Consider the following 14,449-nt stretch of genomic DNA (forward strand, 5'->3'; position numbering starts at 1 on the left):
CTTTTGTGTATTAAGGTTGGAGAACCCTTAGTTCTCCTGTTAATATAATTCCTTGCTTACTAAAAAAATAATATTATTTTTTAAAAATATTTAATGTATTATAATCAAGTAGTGTGAAACAATGTTTCATAAAAAAGACGGGGAAAGAAAGGTAAAGGAACTGTCTTATGTTCCATTACCATCTCTTGTTATAGTGTACTTGTAAACTTACATTAATTAGCACATGAATCTCCTTCACTTATCCATTGTCGTATGATTTCTTGCAAACACACTGTCACTATAGTCACATAACGTACGGAAATGGTATAGCAACAATTGAGGGAAAGAATTTAAAGCGTGGATTTGAAAATAGGGTAGGCAATAGAACCATATACTATGTGGTACCCCTCGAATACGTCTTGAGATTGACGGACAAAATTCACTTTGATTATTTTTAAGTGGGAATTGTTTATCCCAATCAAAGTGCTGAAAAAATACTTTAGGAAAATCCTAACATTCGTCGCATTTTGGGACACACTCCTTTTTCACCAAAACACATTCAAATGTGAGCTTCACTCCATATTTTACATAACACAACTCATGTATTTTTCAATGAAATGTTTTCATTTTATCATAAAATGATCTGCAGATGCATCTCGATTTTCACACTAGACAGATCAAGAGATACATGTCTTTATTCACAATAGCCAGTTATTTTTTACTTTGTTTTTGAGATAGACTGATTTAATTAACGATGCATTATAACTATACTATTATAATCAATTTTATATAAATTTAGTCATACACTAATCAAAAGTTCTGGATGTTAGATGTTCTGATGCGGGTTGATCTTCTGATGGTTACTCAGAAGATAGTGTTGACCAGAAGTTCTACCTTCTGGGTCCAGATAGCGTAGCTGTTTAGTTAAAGGGTACTTTAGTATTTGTTAGTATTGTACTGTTTGTACCTTTAGACTTGTTCACTAAGTTTACTCTATTAGGGCTTATGTGACAATATTTTCTTTTGTATAAATAGCCTTGTAGTAGCTATCATTTAAAAACACAAAAATAGAGAACACAATAATTATTCTCTCATTACTTTTGTGTCGTTATTCCTTTTGTTTATTCTCTTTGTTATCATCTTTCATTCTTGTGCACCAACAATTGGTATCTAGAGTTCCGGTTCCAAACACAGGGAAACACGAGTGAACGTGAGTTTGTGTGACTGTGTGATTGATTTTGTTTCTGGGAAACAAAGTTGTGTTGAATCACATTTTTCTTGGTTGTTTGTGGGTTTGGGAAACACTGTGTGAGTGTGAGTGAAATCTATTTTTCTGCACAAGTTTGAAGATGAGTGGAAGCAACTTGAATACCAAACTTCCAGTTCTTGATGGTAAAAACTAGAATAGATGGATGATTCAAATGCGTGTATTATTTAGTGCTCAAGATGTTCTATATCTTGTCACTGAAGGATATGTTCTGGTTGCAGCGGATGCAACTGAAGAACAAAGAGAAGCGCAGAGAGAAATGAGGAAGAGAGATCAAAAGGCGTTGTTCTTCCTCCGTCAATGTGTGGATGTGAATGTGTTTAAGAAGATTGCTGATTCTATGACGTCAAAGGAGACGTGGGATATAGTGGTCAGGTGTTACGGTGGTGACGTATCAGTGAAGAAGGTGAAGCTTCAATGTCTGGGAAAGCAATATGAGAATCTCAACATGAAGAACAATGAGAAAGTTTCTGAGTATATCTCTAGAGTGATTTTGATCACTAATGAGATGAAGGCTTGTGGAGAAATCCTTTTTGAACAAGTAATCATAGAGAAGATATTGAGGTCACTTACTCCTCAATTTTATTATATTGTTGTATCTATTGAACATTCTAAAGATCTGGAAACCATGAGAATAAAAGAGTTGCAAAGTAGTCTAGAAGCACAAGAGTTGCGTCTAACTAAAAGAACTTCTGAAAGGGAAGTTGGGCAAGCTCTGAAAGCTTCTTTTGTCAAGAAGGACTAGAAGCATTCTTGGTCAGAGTCAGAGAATAGACGTGGTGATAGATTCCAGAAGGAAGCCTCAACTTCTGATGAGAAGAAATATCAGAAGGGAAAGGAGAAGAAGAAAGTTCAATATTACTGTTGCAAACAGTTTGGGCATTTTGCTAGAGATTGTTTGGCAAACAAAGGAAGGAAATCAGAAGAAGCAAATATAGGTAGAGGTGATTCAGATAATGAACACTACTACGTAAAAGGGCTTTAAAAGCGCTTTTTTTGGGCTACTAAAGCTGCCGTAGGTAACGAAAGCGCTTTTGATAGCGCTCTGGTAGCCCCCCTATATGAGCGCTTTTTCCAGAAAAGCGCTCTGGTAGCCCCCCTATAAGAGCGCTTTTTCCAAGAAAGCGCTCTGGTAGCCCCCCTATAAGAGCGCTTTTTCCAGAAAAAGCGCTCTGGTAACCCCCCTATAAGAGCATTTTTTTTGGAAAAAGCGCTCTGATAGCCCCCCCTATAAGAGTTCTTTTCCAAAAGCGCTTTCGTAGGTTGCGTTTTTTTTTTATTTTTTATGCTTTTTTTTTTAATCTTAGGCAGCGCTTTTAGTAATAAAGCGCTTTAGTAGGTGGCCCGTTAAGAGCGCTTTTTAAAAGCGCTGACGTTGCTAAATGAGGTATTTTAAAGTGCAACCTGTAATTTCAGCCTCCCAGTTCGACCTGTAGTATTTTCGACCTGTAATATATTTTCAGCCTGTAATATTTTTGACCTGTAATATATTTTCGACGATATATTTTCAACCATAGGTAGGACAATGTATATATATACTAATATAATACTATTATAATATCCAAAATTATATATATATATATATATATATATATATATATATATATATATATATATATATATATATATATATATATATATATATATATATCATTATAGTTCCTGTCAAACAAACTAAATCATGTAAAGTATGAATACAGAAAGTTTCACATGTAACTAACTCACATGTCAAACAAACTAAATCAGTAACATCAACAATATTATACTTCAAATATTGACAACAGCATGAACAAAGTTAGTAACCATCCTAGAGTACTATAATATTATACTTCAAATCGACACAAATCCTACTGCATGAATAGCTGATGAATATAAAATTGACACAAATCCTCTTTGATTTCTTCCAACTTAAGTCTCGTGTAAGAAGCAGCATAGAAGTCGTCAAAGTACTACAGAACAAAATCATAATATGAGTGATTTAGTTAAATGTAATAAATTTTAAGAAGTTATCTAATTAAGTTATAAATCTATACCGTGATTGGAATCTCTAATTCATTCATTTGATGGATTTCTTTCATAAACCTCAAAACATAGTATCCGCAATCTGAACTGTTTCGCTGTATCGGACACTACATAGAAAAACAAATAAGATTTTATAGTTGTCTTGTTTTATCAAGTAGCATAAATATTATAAGCAAAATTGTGAAAATTAATGTACCTGCACTTTGATCCAAGTAATGTTGTTTGATTTAGTCCGGAATACCTGTGCGTCTCGTTGACTTCAGAACACATGTATTGATCTAACAAAAATATAAAAGCATATATTTAGATCAATCTCACAAATAATTAAATATATAAATATACACGAATATTTAGAACGATCCCACTTACGTATCAATCATTGTCTTCATAGCCGGATAATTGGTCTACTCACCATCTACCGAATTCAGAAAATATACCACTTCTCTTATAGGGTTGATAGCAAGCAACAACCAGTGTGCTCTATAAATTAAAACAATAGGTTATATGAAAATTTTGCTATGCAAAAGAAACAAAGATTAGATGAACCAAGAATGTGAAACTAACCCTACTGGTCGGGTATTATTCGCCCAAAGAATCATACTTTCTGTATTGCCGGTGGACAGGAATCTATCGACTAAGCGTTGTCTAACTGATTCTAGTTCCGTAGCAATTGTCATTCCGCTGCAATGGGCAGAAGACACGAAACGGAATCTGTTTGACAATGAAGTCCTGCACAACACTCTATCATACAACAACCTTAAATAAAAACATAATAAGCATTAGATTATTTTCATTGAAATGTGTAAATAAATTGTTCGACTAATTAAATAATATATCGGATGAGTGAATATTACCGGATGTATGAGTGCATATTAGCGACGCCTAGTTGTTCATGCGTAAAAATCTATTCCAAGTCATCTAGTGCAATATTTGACATGAATTCAATACCAAAGATACCTTCATCCATATTGATTTCACGGAGAGCACCATCCTTCAAATCGGACATATCAACAAGTGTTCCGAGCGTCGTAAATGCGATAACTTCTATCAATTCCAAACCGTAGTAAATGCGATGCCAACTTATTCCCGTCTACCTTACCCCCATAACAGCAATCCAAGCAAGGACACGCCATTCGAATCGGGTCTTCAGCATGCGCAACCGCAAACTTAACGAATTGCCATACCCCTTTCTCGTACTCTTTCGACAATCGGTTTGAATTCATCCATGTTTTATCCATGTCTTAATTAAGCTAAACAAATGCTTTTGCTTCTTGGTTTCTCTATCAGGTACTAAGGAATTCCGTTAAGATAAGAAATAGCTATCATCATTATGTCTTGATCAGAATACCTAATGAGATCATATAAAGTGTGAATAATAGAAATAAATCTTGTCAAATCACTCAAGTCTTGAAATAGAATGTTATGCAACTATAGTACAAAAATATACCAATGTGAATAAGCAACACTTAAGTAATACCTAATGAGATCCTATAGCTTTCATATTGGTTAAGTTGGTAGTTAGCTAAAGATAGGAAGATACAGTTGTCTCGATTGTTTGACTCTCTAAAAGAAGACAGTACCTTATTTCAGCCTACCCCTGATTTCTTAAAGAAGACATTACCTTATTTCAAGGTAATATAAGTCCACAAACCAAAAAACTGATTGAGAGACACTAAATTGAAATTAAATAGAAACATAAACAATAAACTATAAGCAGAAAACAACAAACGATAAGCAAGAAGAAAGGGCTAGTAACCTGAGTTGGACTTGATGTGGGAGACGGGTAGGTTTGAATCGGTGTTGTACAAGTAGAAACCAGAGGCTTCAAAGTAACTGTAAAATTAAACACACACGATGCAGTTAAATACACCACTACTAACACAATATCAAAAAAAACCCAATCTAAAACTCAATTATTTAAAATGATATGAAATCAATTATCAATAAGCTAGAAACTACAAACACCCGAATTTACAAAACCGAAATGCTCAAATATGTTCTAGACTCAATTAGCTAGAACTCGATTTTTGAAAAATGCATTAAGTAGTTCATATGTTCTACACTTTTCAAATTTACAAAACCGAAATGCTCAAATATTTGGTTCTAGAAAAGTATGCTTAAAATGATTTTATTACGTGTTAGATTGAACATATTAAAGTTAGTTTCTATACTGCAAAATATCTAGATGCTTTGGCTAGAGTTTTCCTTTCAAAATATTATAACCTCCTCCTTAGACTTGAGACCGGTACACAATTGGAACTTAGCAACTTCAAAAAATTTACACTGTTTCATAAACCAATTTCAACTATTTCAACTATTTCAATATTTCAATATTAGAAACTTGTAATACATTTAGTTTTTATATTCTAATTTTATACGTTGTTTTTTTATTTCAGGTGATTCCGACATCATTAAGTCAATTCCTGAGCATTGAGAAATTTTGTCTATGCAATTTTTGTTTCATTGTGTTGAACAGAGCAAACAAAGCAAAACTCAGCAAAACAATCACTACAAAAAATCACGTCTGTAGCGACGTGGAATCCATGACACAACATGGAAATTAACGTCAGAACCTAAAATTAGCGACATGATCACCCACGTCGCATGGGAGTGCGTGTGAACTTTATTGTGTTGTGTTAATCACGTCACAACTTTGTGACATGGTAGGCACATCGCTAATTCTGCACAATTACCAACCCTTTATCTGCAGCTGGGACAGACCAAGTCTGCAAAAAGCAGGATGGCACAATATACGAAGAAAAGTTGTGGCGTGTTTTCCATGTCACTGACTTGTGACATGTAAAACACGTCGCTAATTTTGAAATTAATTTTGAAAGTTGCGACGTGTTTTACATGTCACAAGTCAGTGACATGGAAAACACGCCACAAATATTAAAATCTTTTTAAAAAAAATATGATTTTTATTATTAATATTATTTGTTGGAAATTAATAAATATTAATAAAAATATTTATTTAGTTAAATTAATAATAATAATAATTGACTAAATACAAAAACATATTAAATTACTAAAATAAATTATATTAATAATATAATATCCAAAATACTACCATATAATAAATAAAATTTTGTTATCTCACACAATTTTAATTTAAAATAAAAATAAAATTCATCCTAAAAAATCATCACCGGGATCGGGATAATTATCAAGGTTGAAATCATCATCATTCTCTTGCTCAGTGTCAGCTGCTCCCACGTTTCCTCTAGACGGTTGACCACCACTTTGTTGAGACTGCATAAATAACCGCATTTGTTGTTGCATCTCTGCTTGCATCTTCGCCATTGCCTCTATTTGTTGTTGTTGCATCTCTGCTTGCATCTTAGCCATTGCCTCTAATTGCTGTTGTTGCCCCTCCACTTGTGCTTTTAGCGCCGCCTCACGTTCATCCATTTGGGCCTTTAGCTCCGCCTCACGTTGCGCTAACTCGCGTCTCGCCTCAGTTAGAGCCAACTGTCTTATTGTTTCCATTACTTGCGGTGCCAATTGTGTTGGACGTGATGATCCTTCCCCATCTCTAACTCTTTGAAATAAATTTCGATCTCCACTTCTCAAGCTTCCCGCCAAATTCCCCGCACCAAAAAAACATCCATTAGGCCCTTTTCCGTCAATGACTTCACTCCAAATATAAAAATCAACATCTGGATGAAGCGGCTCTCCTTCTCTAGGAGTATATTTGGGATTAGCGACCAAAAAATCCACAAGCTTTGCTTGATAATCCTCCTACACATAAAATAGAATAAAAATTATGTATATATAACTTCAATTAAATTATATTAAATAATAAATTGAAAATTAGTTGCCACGTGATTTACATGCCACAACATCATAGTTGCCACATGAAAATCACGCCGGAACTTTTTAGTTGCCACGTGAAAATAACATCACAAAATTGCCATTAAATAAAAAAAAATAATAAAAATTGAATAATTTACCAAAGCTTTTCGAGTACGCTCGTCAACTAAATCACCCGATTTTTTGGTCCTAGTTTCTTTAACCAACTCGATCATGAGTGGTTGTCTCCCCAACCTTTTAGCCTAAAAAATAAAATTAACTTTAATTAAAAAACAAATAATTAATCAAAACATAACTTTAAAAAGTGACAATAATTACCATGCGTCGAGAATGTTCGTAAGTGCTTATACTTCCAACTGCATTAAGGTGACCTCCTTTTTCAGATGCCCTCATTTTTTTAGCATTTTCAGACTTGGCTTTAAATTCCTTTGAATTCCAATATGCAATAAGTTTTTCAAGAACTTCTTGCCCCAACCACGCAGGACGACTACCATCACGTTCCCAACGCTTTCTAACATTTCGCAACGTGTCAGAAAGTCTTTTTGATGTTCTGCTGAAATAATTTTTTTTAACAAGTTTCTCGCTCATTGGATCCCACGTACACTTTTCCTGAATACATTAAAATAAACTGTTAGAAAACTATAGTAAAAAAAATTTTAAAAAACAATGACTCGAAAAAATATATTAATTGTACCTTAAAGCAATTAAACCAAGCATCTTTATTTGTAACATCTCCAAAAGTCGTCCAAGCTTCTTTATACATGTGCTGAATCACATAGTACACACACCTGGCAGCAGTCCGACTCGGCCCAAACCTAAACAATTATGTTAATTAGCATGCATTAAATATAAATTTATATTAAAAAAAGGAAATGTAAACTTAATAAAAATTTAATATATAAGATACTTACGAATTTCCAGCGGGCCAAATATAATATCTACCGTCAATGATATGAATCTCACTCGGATCATCCTCCCCCTGAACATCGTCACCATCAGACTGAACATCATCTGCATCCTGCACAGTATCATCCCCACCAGACTCCACATGATCATCCTCACGTGCAGGAGACTGGCATACTACTGCTCTTGGGCGTCGGGTCTTCTGACCCTTACCCTTCTCAGATCGGGATGACATTTTACCTATTTATTGAGAATAAACAATTAATAAAATATATACATTCACACAAATATATTCAAACATGTTTTCATTAACACATTCAATAGATGGTTCATTAAGTAAAATTACAAAAAACACATTCTCTTATAAATACATTTATTATTCTAAATCTACAGGCTCTTCATACATATCATTATCATCATTTGATGTGATACTATCATCATTTGATGTGCTCTTCAGGATGTATTCGATCAAAGTGCTTCCAAGCCTCGCCATCAGATGGATGTCGCATAGTGCCCGGACTTGTTTTGTTTGTATGATGCCATGTCATCTGACTTGCACTATGCATTGAAGCAAACATTCTTTTTAACCTTGGTATGATCGGAAGATAAAAAATGGACTTCACTGCGACACGTGTTTGCTTACGGTCAATAGATTTACTTTGAATTTGATATCTTGGACTCTCACAAAACTTACATTCCTCCAACAATCCATCATTAGTACCAAACTCATTGTCATAAAACAACATGCAACCATTAGTGCAACAATCAATTTTTCTTACATTTAAACCCAACTTCGACACCAACTTCTTTGCATCTTTTAATGTTGTAGGTAAGTTGTATTTCATAGGAGTTGAGTCCAACATCATTTTTGCGAAGAATTCCAAACACTGATCTGGAACATTCCAATTTGCCTTAGCAGCCAATAATCTCACACACATCGATAATTTTGAATCTGACGACCCCTCAAACAACGGTATATTCATCTCATTCAACAACTGATAAAATCTTTGCGCTTCCTCATTTGGCAACTCTTCTCCATCAAAATCTTCAGGTTGATCATAGGCCACGTTCACGCCAAAAGCATCCTCAACCATCTCACCGATCATATTAAAGTTTTCCTCATATTCCATAGTCGGTCTACTGCTTGAAGCATGAGTATTACTAGTCTCTGGCACGTTCATCGGCAAATTTTCAACGTTAGACGTCCACACCCAATAATTTTTAATAAAACCCCTTCTATGCAAATGACGTGTTACTTCCTCTGGATCACTAATTATACGTCTACATTCACATTTAAGACAAGGACACCTAACTCCCCCTTCACTTCGACAACATTCCTGAACAAATGCCCACTTGATAAACCCATCAACTCCTTCTATGAAATTTGGTTTAAGTGCACGTCTTCCTGGTTCCAATCTATCGTACATCCAACTACGATAGTACAGATAATATTCCATACTGCATATTTGTACAATCATTACACTAATTAATCTATAACATTTATGTAAACTATATATATATATATATATATATATATATATATATATATATATATATATATATATATATATATATATATATATATATATATATATATATATAACTTTTTTATCTAACATATATATTCTCACATAATATATAACATATTCTCACATACATTAGCTATTATACAAAATCTATAACATATAACAAGCATATTCTCACATAATATATAAACTTTATTCTTTTAAAAAAAATAGAATGTATAAATCATGTTTTTAATAACTTACATATAAATAAAAATAAAAATAGAATGTATAAATCATGTTTTTAATAACTTACATATAAATAAAAATAAAAATAGAATGTAGAAATCATGTTTTTAATATAAAAGTATAAACATTATGTTTTTAGAAGTAAAATATATATAATATAAATTGTCTTTATAACCTAATAAAATAAGAACTTACAATATACATATTAAATTTTCTTTTTACCTTTTTAACATATACATATATTTAATAAATTTTTGTTTTAACATTTTAAAAAATATTGTATTTTCCAATACATATTAATATATAATTATATTTTTTTTACCATTTTTCAACATCATAACATACTATATACCAATTAAATTTTCTTTTTACCTATTTACCTTTTTAAAAAATATTTTATTTTCCAATACATAATAAACCTCTATTTTTCATTAAATAATAAATATTAAACTTTTAAAAAAAATTGTATATTATAAATGTTGTCTATATAATTTACATATATATATATATAAAGTATGTTTAATTATATTATATATAATATCTTACATGTATATAATTTTTATGTTTAAAAATATATTTCGTTTTAATAAATTATATATATTTTTTAGAAATAATATTATAGATTTAAAAATAAAAAACATAATAAAATAAACTAAACAAATATTTCTCTATTAAACACAATCTATTTTAATAAAAAACATAATAAAATATATAATCTGTTTTATTAAAAAACATCAACAATTACCATAAATTACTACATAAACATAATAACATTCAATCTAATTAATATATCACAAAAATTTCAGAAAAAATTTAAAATTTATCTACTATCACAAATATTACATATTAAATTAACCTAATAATATTCAATACACTAAATAATATATCACACATATTACAGAAAAAGTATAATATTTATCTATTAACACAAATATCACATACAAAACAATCTAATTTAAATCTACCAATAAATTAATTAATATATCAGATTTAAAATTATAGAAATACCTCAATCTCTAAACTCCTCCAATCTTCTTGTTCAATTTTTATACCTCCTCAATCTTCAAAACATACTTCAAAATCTTGAAAAAAAAAATTAACATAATTTGAATCCTAATCAATACAAATAACAAATAATAAATAAACTAAATATAAAATACAAGTAGAATAAATATACCTTCAAATATGGTGTGAGGAAGAGGAAGAAAATGTGAAGAGTTGAAGAAGAAATTGTTAATGGAGATATGGGAGAGAGGAAGAAATTATGCAGAGGAAGAAGAGAAGTGAAGAGAAGTGAAGAAATATGGAAGAGTTGAAGAGAAGTGAGAGAAGCGCGCTTTTGAAATAATTGGGTAAAGGTTAGCGACGTGATGGCCCAGTCGGTACCTTCCCACGTGTTCAGCATGTCACAAGATCCAACGGTCAGAAAACTTCCGTTAGGCAGACCACGTCGCTAATTTCTGACAAGTAGGCCACGTCGGTAATTCGCAACGGTCATAATATTTACTTTTTTCTTCTGCCCTCACCTGCTCTGGTCAATTCAAAGTCAGTCTTTATTTTTTCCGACGTGACAAACACGTCACAACAGAAAAATTTGAAAAATTTGTTTTCCCACCATTTGACTTTGCTGTTTCCAATGTGTGAATATTTATTTTATAATTTGCGACGTGGCTTGTATGTCACAAGCATATTTTTTTAATTTTTTTTACTGACACCCCATGTATTTATCTGATTGTTATTATTAAACATTAAAATATTTTAGTGACGTGGTATACACGTCGGAACACCCTCTATTTTCCCACATGAGTATCATGACACAAAAAAAGGTCGCTGGGTGCATGTTTCTTTGTAGTGAATGTATCAAAACATATGCCATAGACCCTAATATACAAACAAAGCAAAACAGGGTTTGAAACCTCACACTCTCATCCTTGCTACCTCACTTTCATCTTCAACCTCACATTTCCAAAATTAGGGTTTCAAATAACAGCGAAATAGTGACAGATGATAGAAGATTTACCTCCAAACGAATTCAAAGTTGTTGTTGCTGAGAGGAGATGTTGATAACGAACGGCACCGGCTGTGAACGAAGTAGAAAACGAACGGCGACGGCAGCGGCGGCTGGCAAGAAGAACGATGACGGCCCTGTGGAGGTTTGCGTCGGCGGTGTCTTGTGAAGAACAGTGACTGGTTGTTTGTGAAGAAAAACAGTGAAGAAACGATGGAGAATGAAATACAAAACGCGTTTGTTTTAATTTGTTTTAAAAAATTTAATTTTAAAATGATCTACGCCAGCGCTTTTCAAAAGCGCTTTCATAGGTATACCTATACCGGCGCTTTTTCCCTAAAAGCGCTTTCGTACCATATACCTAATGTGCCCTATACCAACGCTTTTAGAAAGCGCTCTCGTACCCACCCTTTACCAGTGCTTTTTAGAAAGCGCTCTGGTACCCCCCCTTTACCAGCGCTTTCTAGAAAGCGCTCTCGTACCCCCCCTTTACCAGCGCTTTCTAGAAAGCGCTCTCGTACCCTCCCCCTTGCCAGCGCTTTTTTCCCTTGTTTTTTATTTTTGTTTTTTGCGCAACCTATAGCAGCGCTTTTCCCAAAAGCGCTTTCGTAGATGCGCTGCTAAAGGACAAATTTGTTGTAGTGCATGTTCTGGGAGTAATGCACTCTGATGTGTGTGGACCATTTCCAGAACCTTCACTTGGAGGAAATAGGCATTTTGTGTCTTTTGTGGATGAGTTCACAAGAATGACGTGGGTAACACTTATCAAGTTTAAGAATGAGGTGTTCACAGAGTTCCAGAAGTTCAAGGTGAAGGCTGAGAAACAGAGTGGTCAGAAGATAAAGATTCTCAGAATGGATGGTGGGGGTGCGTATAACTCTACAAAATTCCAGAAGTTCTGTGATGATAATGGAATTGAGCATGAGGTTACTGCTCCTTATACTCCTCAAAAAAATGGTCTGGCTGAACGAAGAAATCGTACTTTGCTTGATATGGCGAGAAGTATGCTAAAAGAGAAGAAGCTTCCTCACATTCTCTGGGGAGAAGCTGTTGCTACTGCAGCATATGTGCTCAACAGGTGTCAAACGAAGAGGCTGAAGGAAATTGTTCCTTTAGAGAACTGGACTTAAGAGAAGCAAAGTGTTAGTCATCTGAAGGTTTTTGGTTATGTGTGTTACAAATATGTTCCAGAAGCTAGAAGGAAGAAGCTGGATGATAGGAGCAGAGTGATGTTATTGGTAGGGTACCACAGTACAGGTTCATACAAGCTCTATTGTCCAGGGACTAATAAAGTTGAAGTCTGTAGAGACGTCATTGTGAAAGAATCAGAAGTTTGGGATTGGAGAGAGTTTCAACCAACTTCTGATGTAGAGATAACTTTTGAAGAAGAGTTAGAATCAGAAGATGAAGAATCGTCTAAAGATGAGTCAGATGGTGAATTTGATTCTGATCCAGATTCTGATGATGATCTAGAGTCTGGTGGTAATCATGATTCTGGAAGGGAAAACTCTAAAGATGTAGAGTCTGGAGGACAAACTTCTGGAGATGATCATGAAGGTGGTGACTCTGGATGTGGTGACTCTGGAGTAGCTGACTCTGAAGTAGCTAAAATGCCACAAAGAGTCATAACTATACCTAGAAGGTTTGTAGATTTTGACATGTTGCAAGACATAGAAGTTGACTCAGAGGGAGATGTCATTTAGTGTGCCATGTTAGTAGACTCTGAACCATTGAGTATTGAAGAAGCGCTCAAGAAGAAAGTCTGGATGAATTTCATGAAAGAAGAACTTGAGGCTATAGAATTAAATAAGACTTGGAAGCTGACAGAACTTCCAAAGAAGAAGAAAGCCATTAGCCTCAGATGGGTTTTTAAGGTAAAGCTGAAGCCAGATGGATCAGTTGGTAAGCACAAAGCAAGACTAGTGGCCAGAGGTTTTCTTCAGAAACCTGGACTAGATTACTTTGAGGTATTTTCCCGTGTAGCTAGACATGAAACAACCAGACTGGTGATTGCGTTAGCTGCAAATAGGAAATGGTCCTTGATGCATCTGGATGTAAAGTCTGCATTTCTGAACGGTCAATTACAAGAGGAGGTATACGTGTCACAACCCCCTGGCTTTGTGAAAAAGAATCAGGAAGGGATGGTGTACAAATTACACAAAGCTCTGTATGGATTGAAGCAAGCACCCAGAGCTTTGAATTTGAAGATTGATTCATTTTTCAAGAAGCAAGGGTGTCAGAAGTGTGAGATGGAATATGGAGTTTATGTGCAACATTCTGGAAGCAATATGATTCTGTTGTGTCTTTATGTTGATGACATATTGCTTACAGGGAGTTGTCCAGAAGATCTAATGAAGTTCAAGAAGGTGCTGATGAATGAGTTTGAGATTACAAACCTTGGAAAAATGTCATATTTTCTAGGGATGGAGATTCTGTACTCAGGAGATGGTATCATTCTACATCAGCTGAAGTATGGGTTAGAACTTCTGAAGAAGTTCAAGCTGGAGAATTGCAAAGCTGTTGTTACACCGTCAGAAACAAATCAGAAATTGGGCTTTGACTCTGAAGGTGAAGATGTTGATGCTACGATCTTCAAACAGCTGGTGGGTTCTCTGAGGTATTTGTGTAATACCAGACCTGATATATGCTATGCAGTTGGATTGGTTAGTAGGTTCATGAGTAAACCTAAGTGGTCCCACTATC

The 14,449-nt window shown here is 33.9% G+C and overlaps 1 protein-coding gene and 1 long non-coding RNA gene across 2 annotated transcripts; both read right to left on the minus strand.

Moving 5' to 3' along the window:
- Nucleotides 1-6,397: 6,397 nt before the first annotated feature.
- LOC131604186 (uncharacterized) lies at nucleotides 6,398-7,484 on the minus strand. Its single transcript, XM_058876646.1, has 3 exons — nucleotides 7,400-7,484; nucleotides 7,222-7,323; nucleotides 6,398-7,009 (listed from the first exon to the last, which is right to left on the minus strand). The coding sequence occupies exons 1-3, from the start codon at nucleotides 7,472-7,474 to the stop codon at nucleotides 6,398-6,400; spliced, it is 789 nt and encodes a 262-aa protein (XP_058732629.1). The 5' UTR covers nucleotides 7,475-7,484.
- A 77-nt stretch (nucleotides 7,485-7,561) lies between these two features.
- On the minus strand, nucleotides 7,562-8,129 carry LOC131606251 (uncharacterized). Its single transcript, XR_009284781.1, has 3 exons — nucleotides 7,993-8,129; nucleotides 7,776-7,896; nucleotides 7,562-7,690 (listed from the first exon to the last, which is right to left on the minus strand). It is a non-coding gene; the product is annotated as an uncharacterized LOC131606251 (long non-coding RNA).
- Between the last annotated feature and the right edge of the window lie 6,320 nt (nucleotides 8,130-14,449).

Source organism: Vicia villosa, linkage group LG5, assembly GCF_029867415.1.
Source record: "Vicia villosa cultivar HV-30 ecotype Madison, WI linkage group LG5, Vvil1.0, whole genome shotgun sequence".
Taxonomy (NCBI): Eukaryota; Viridiplantae; Streptophyta; class Magnoliopsida; order Fabales; family Fabaceae; genus Vicia; species Vicia villosa.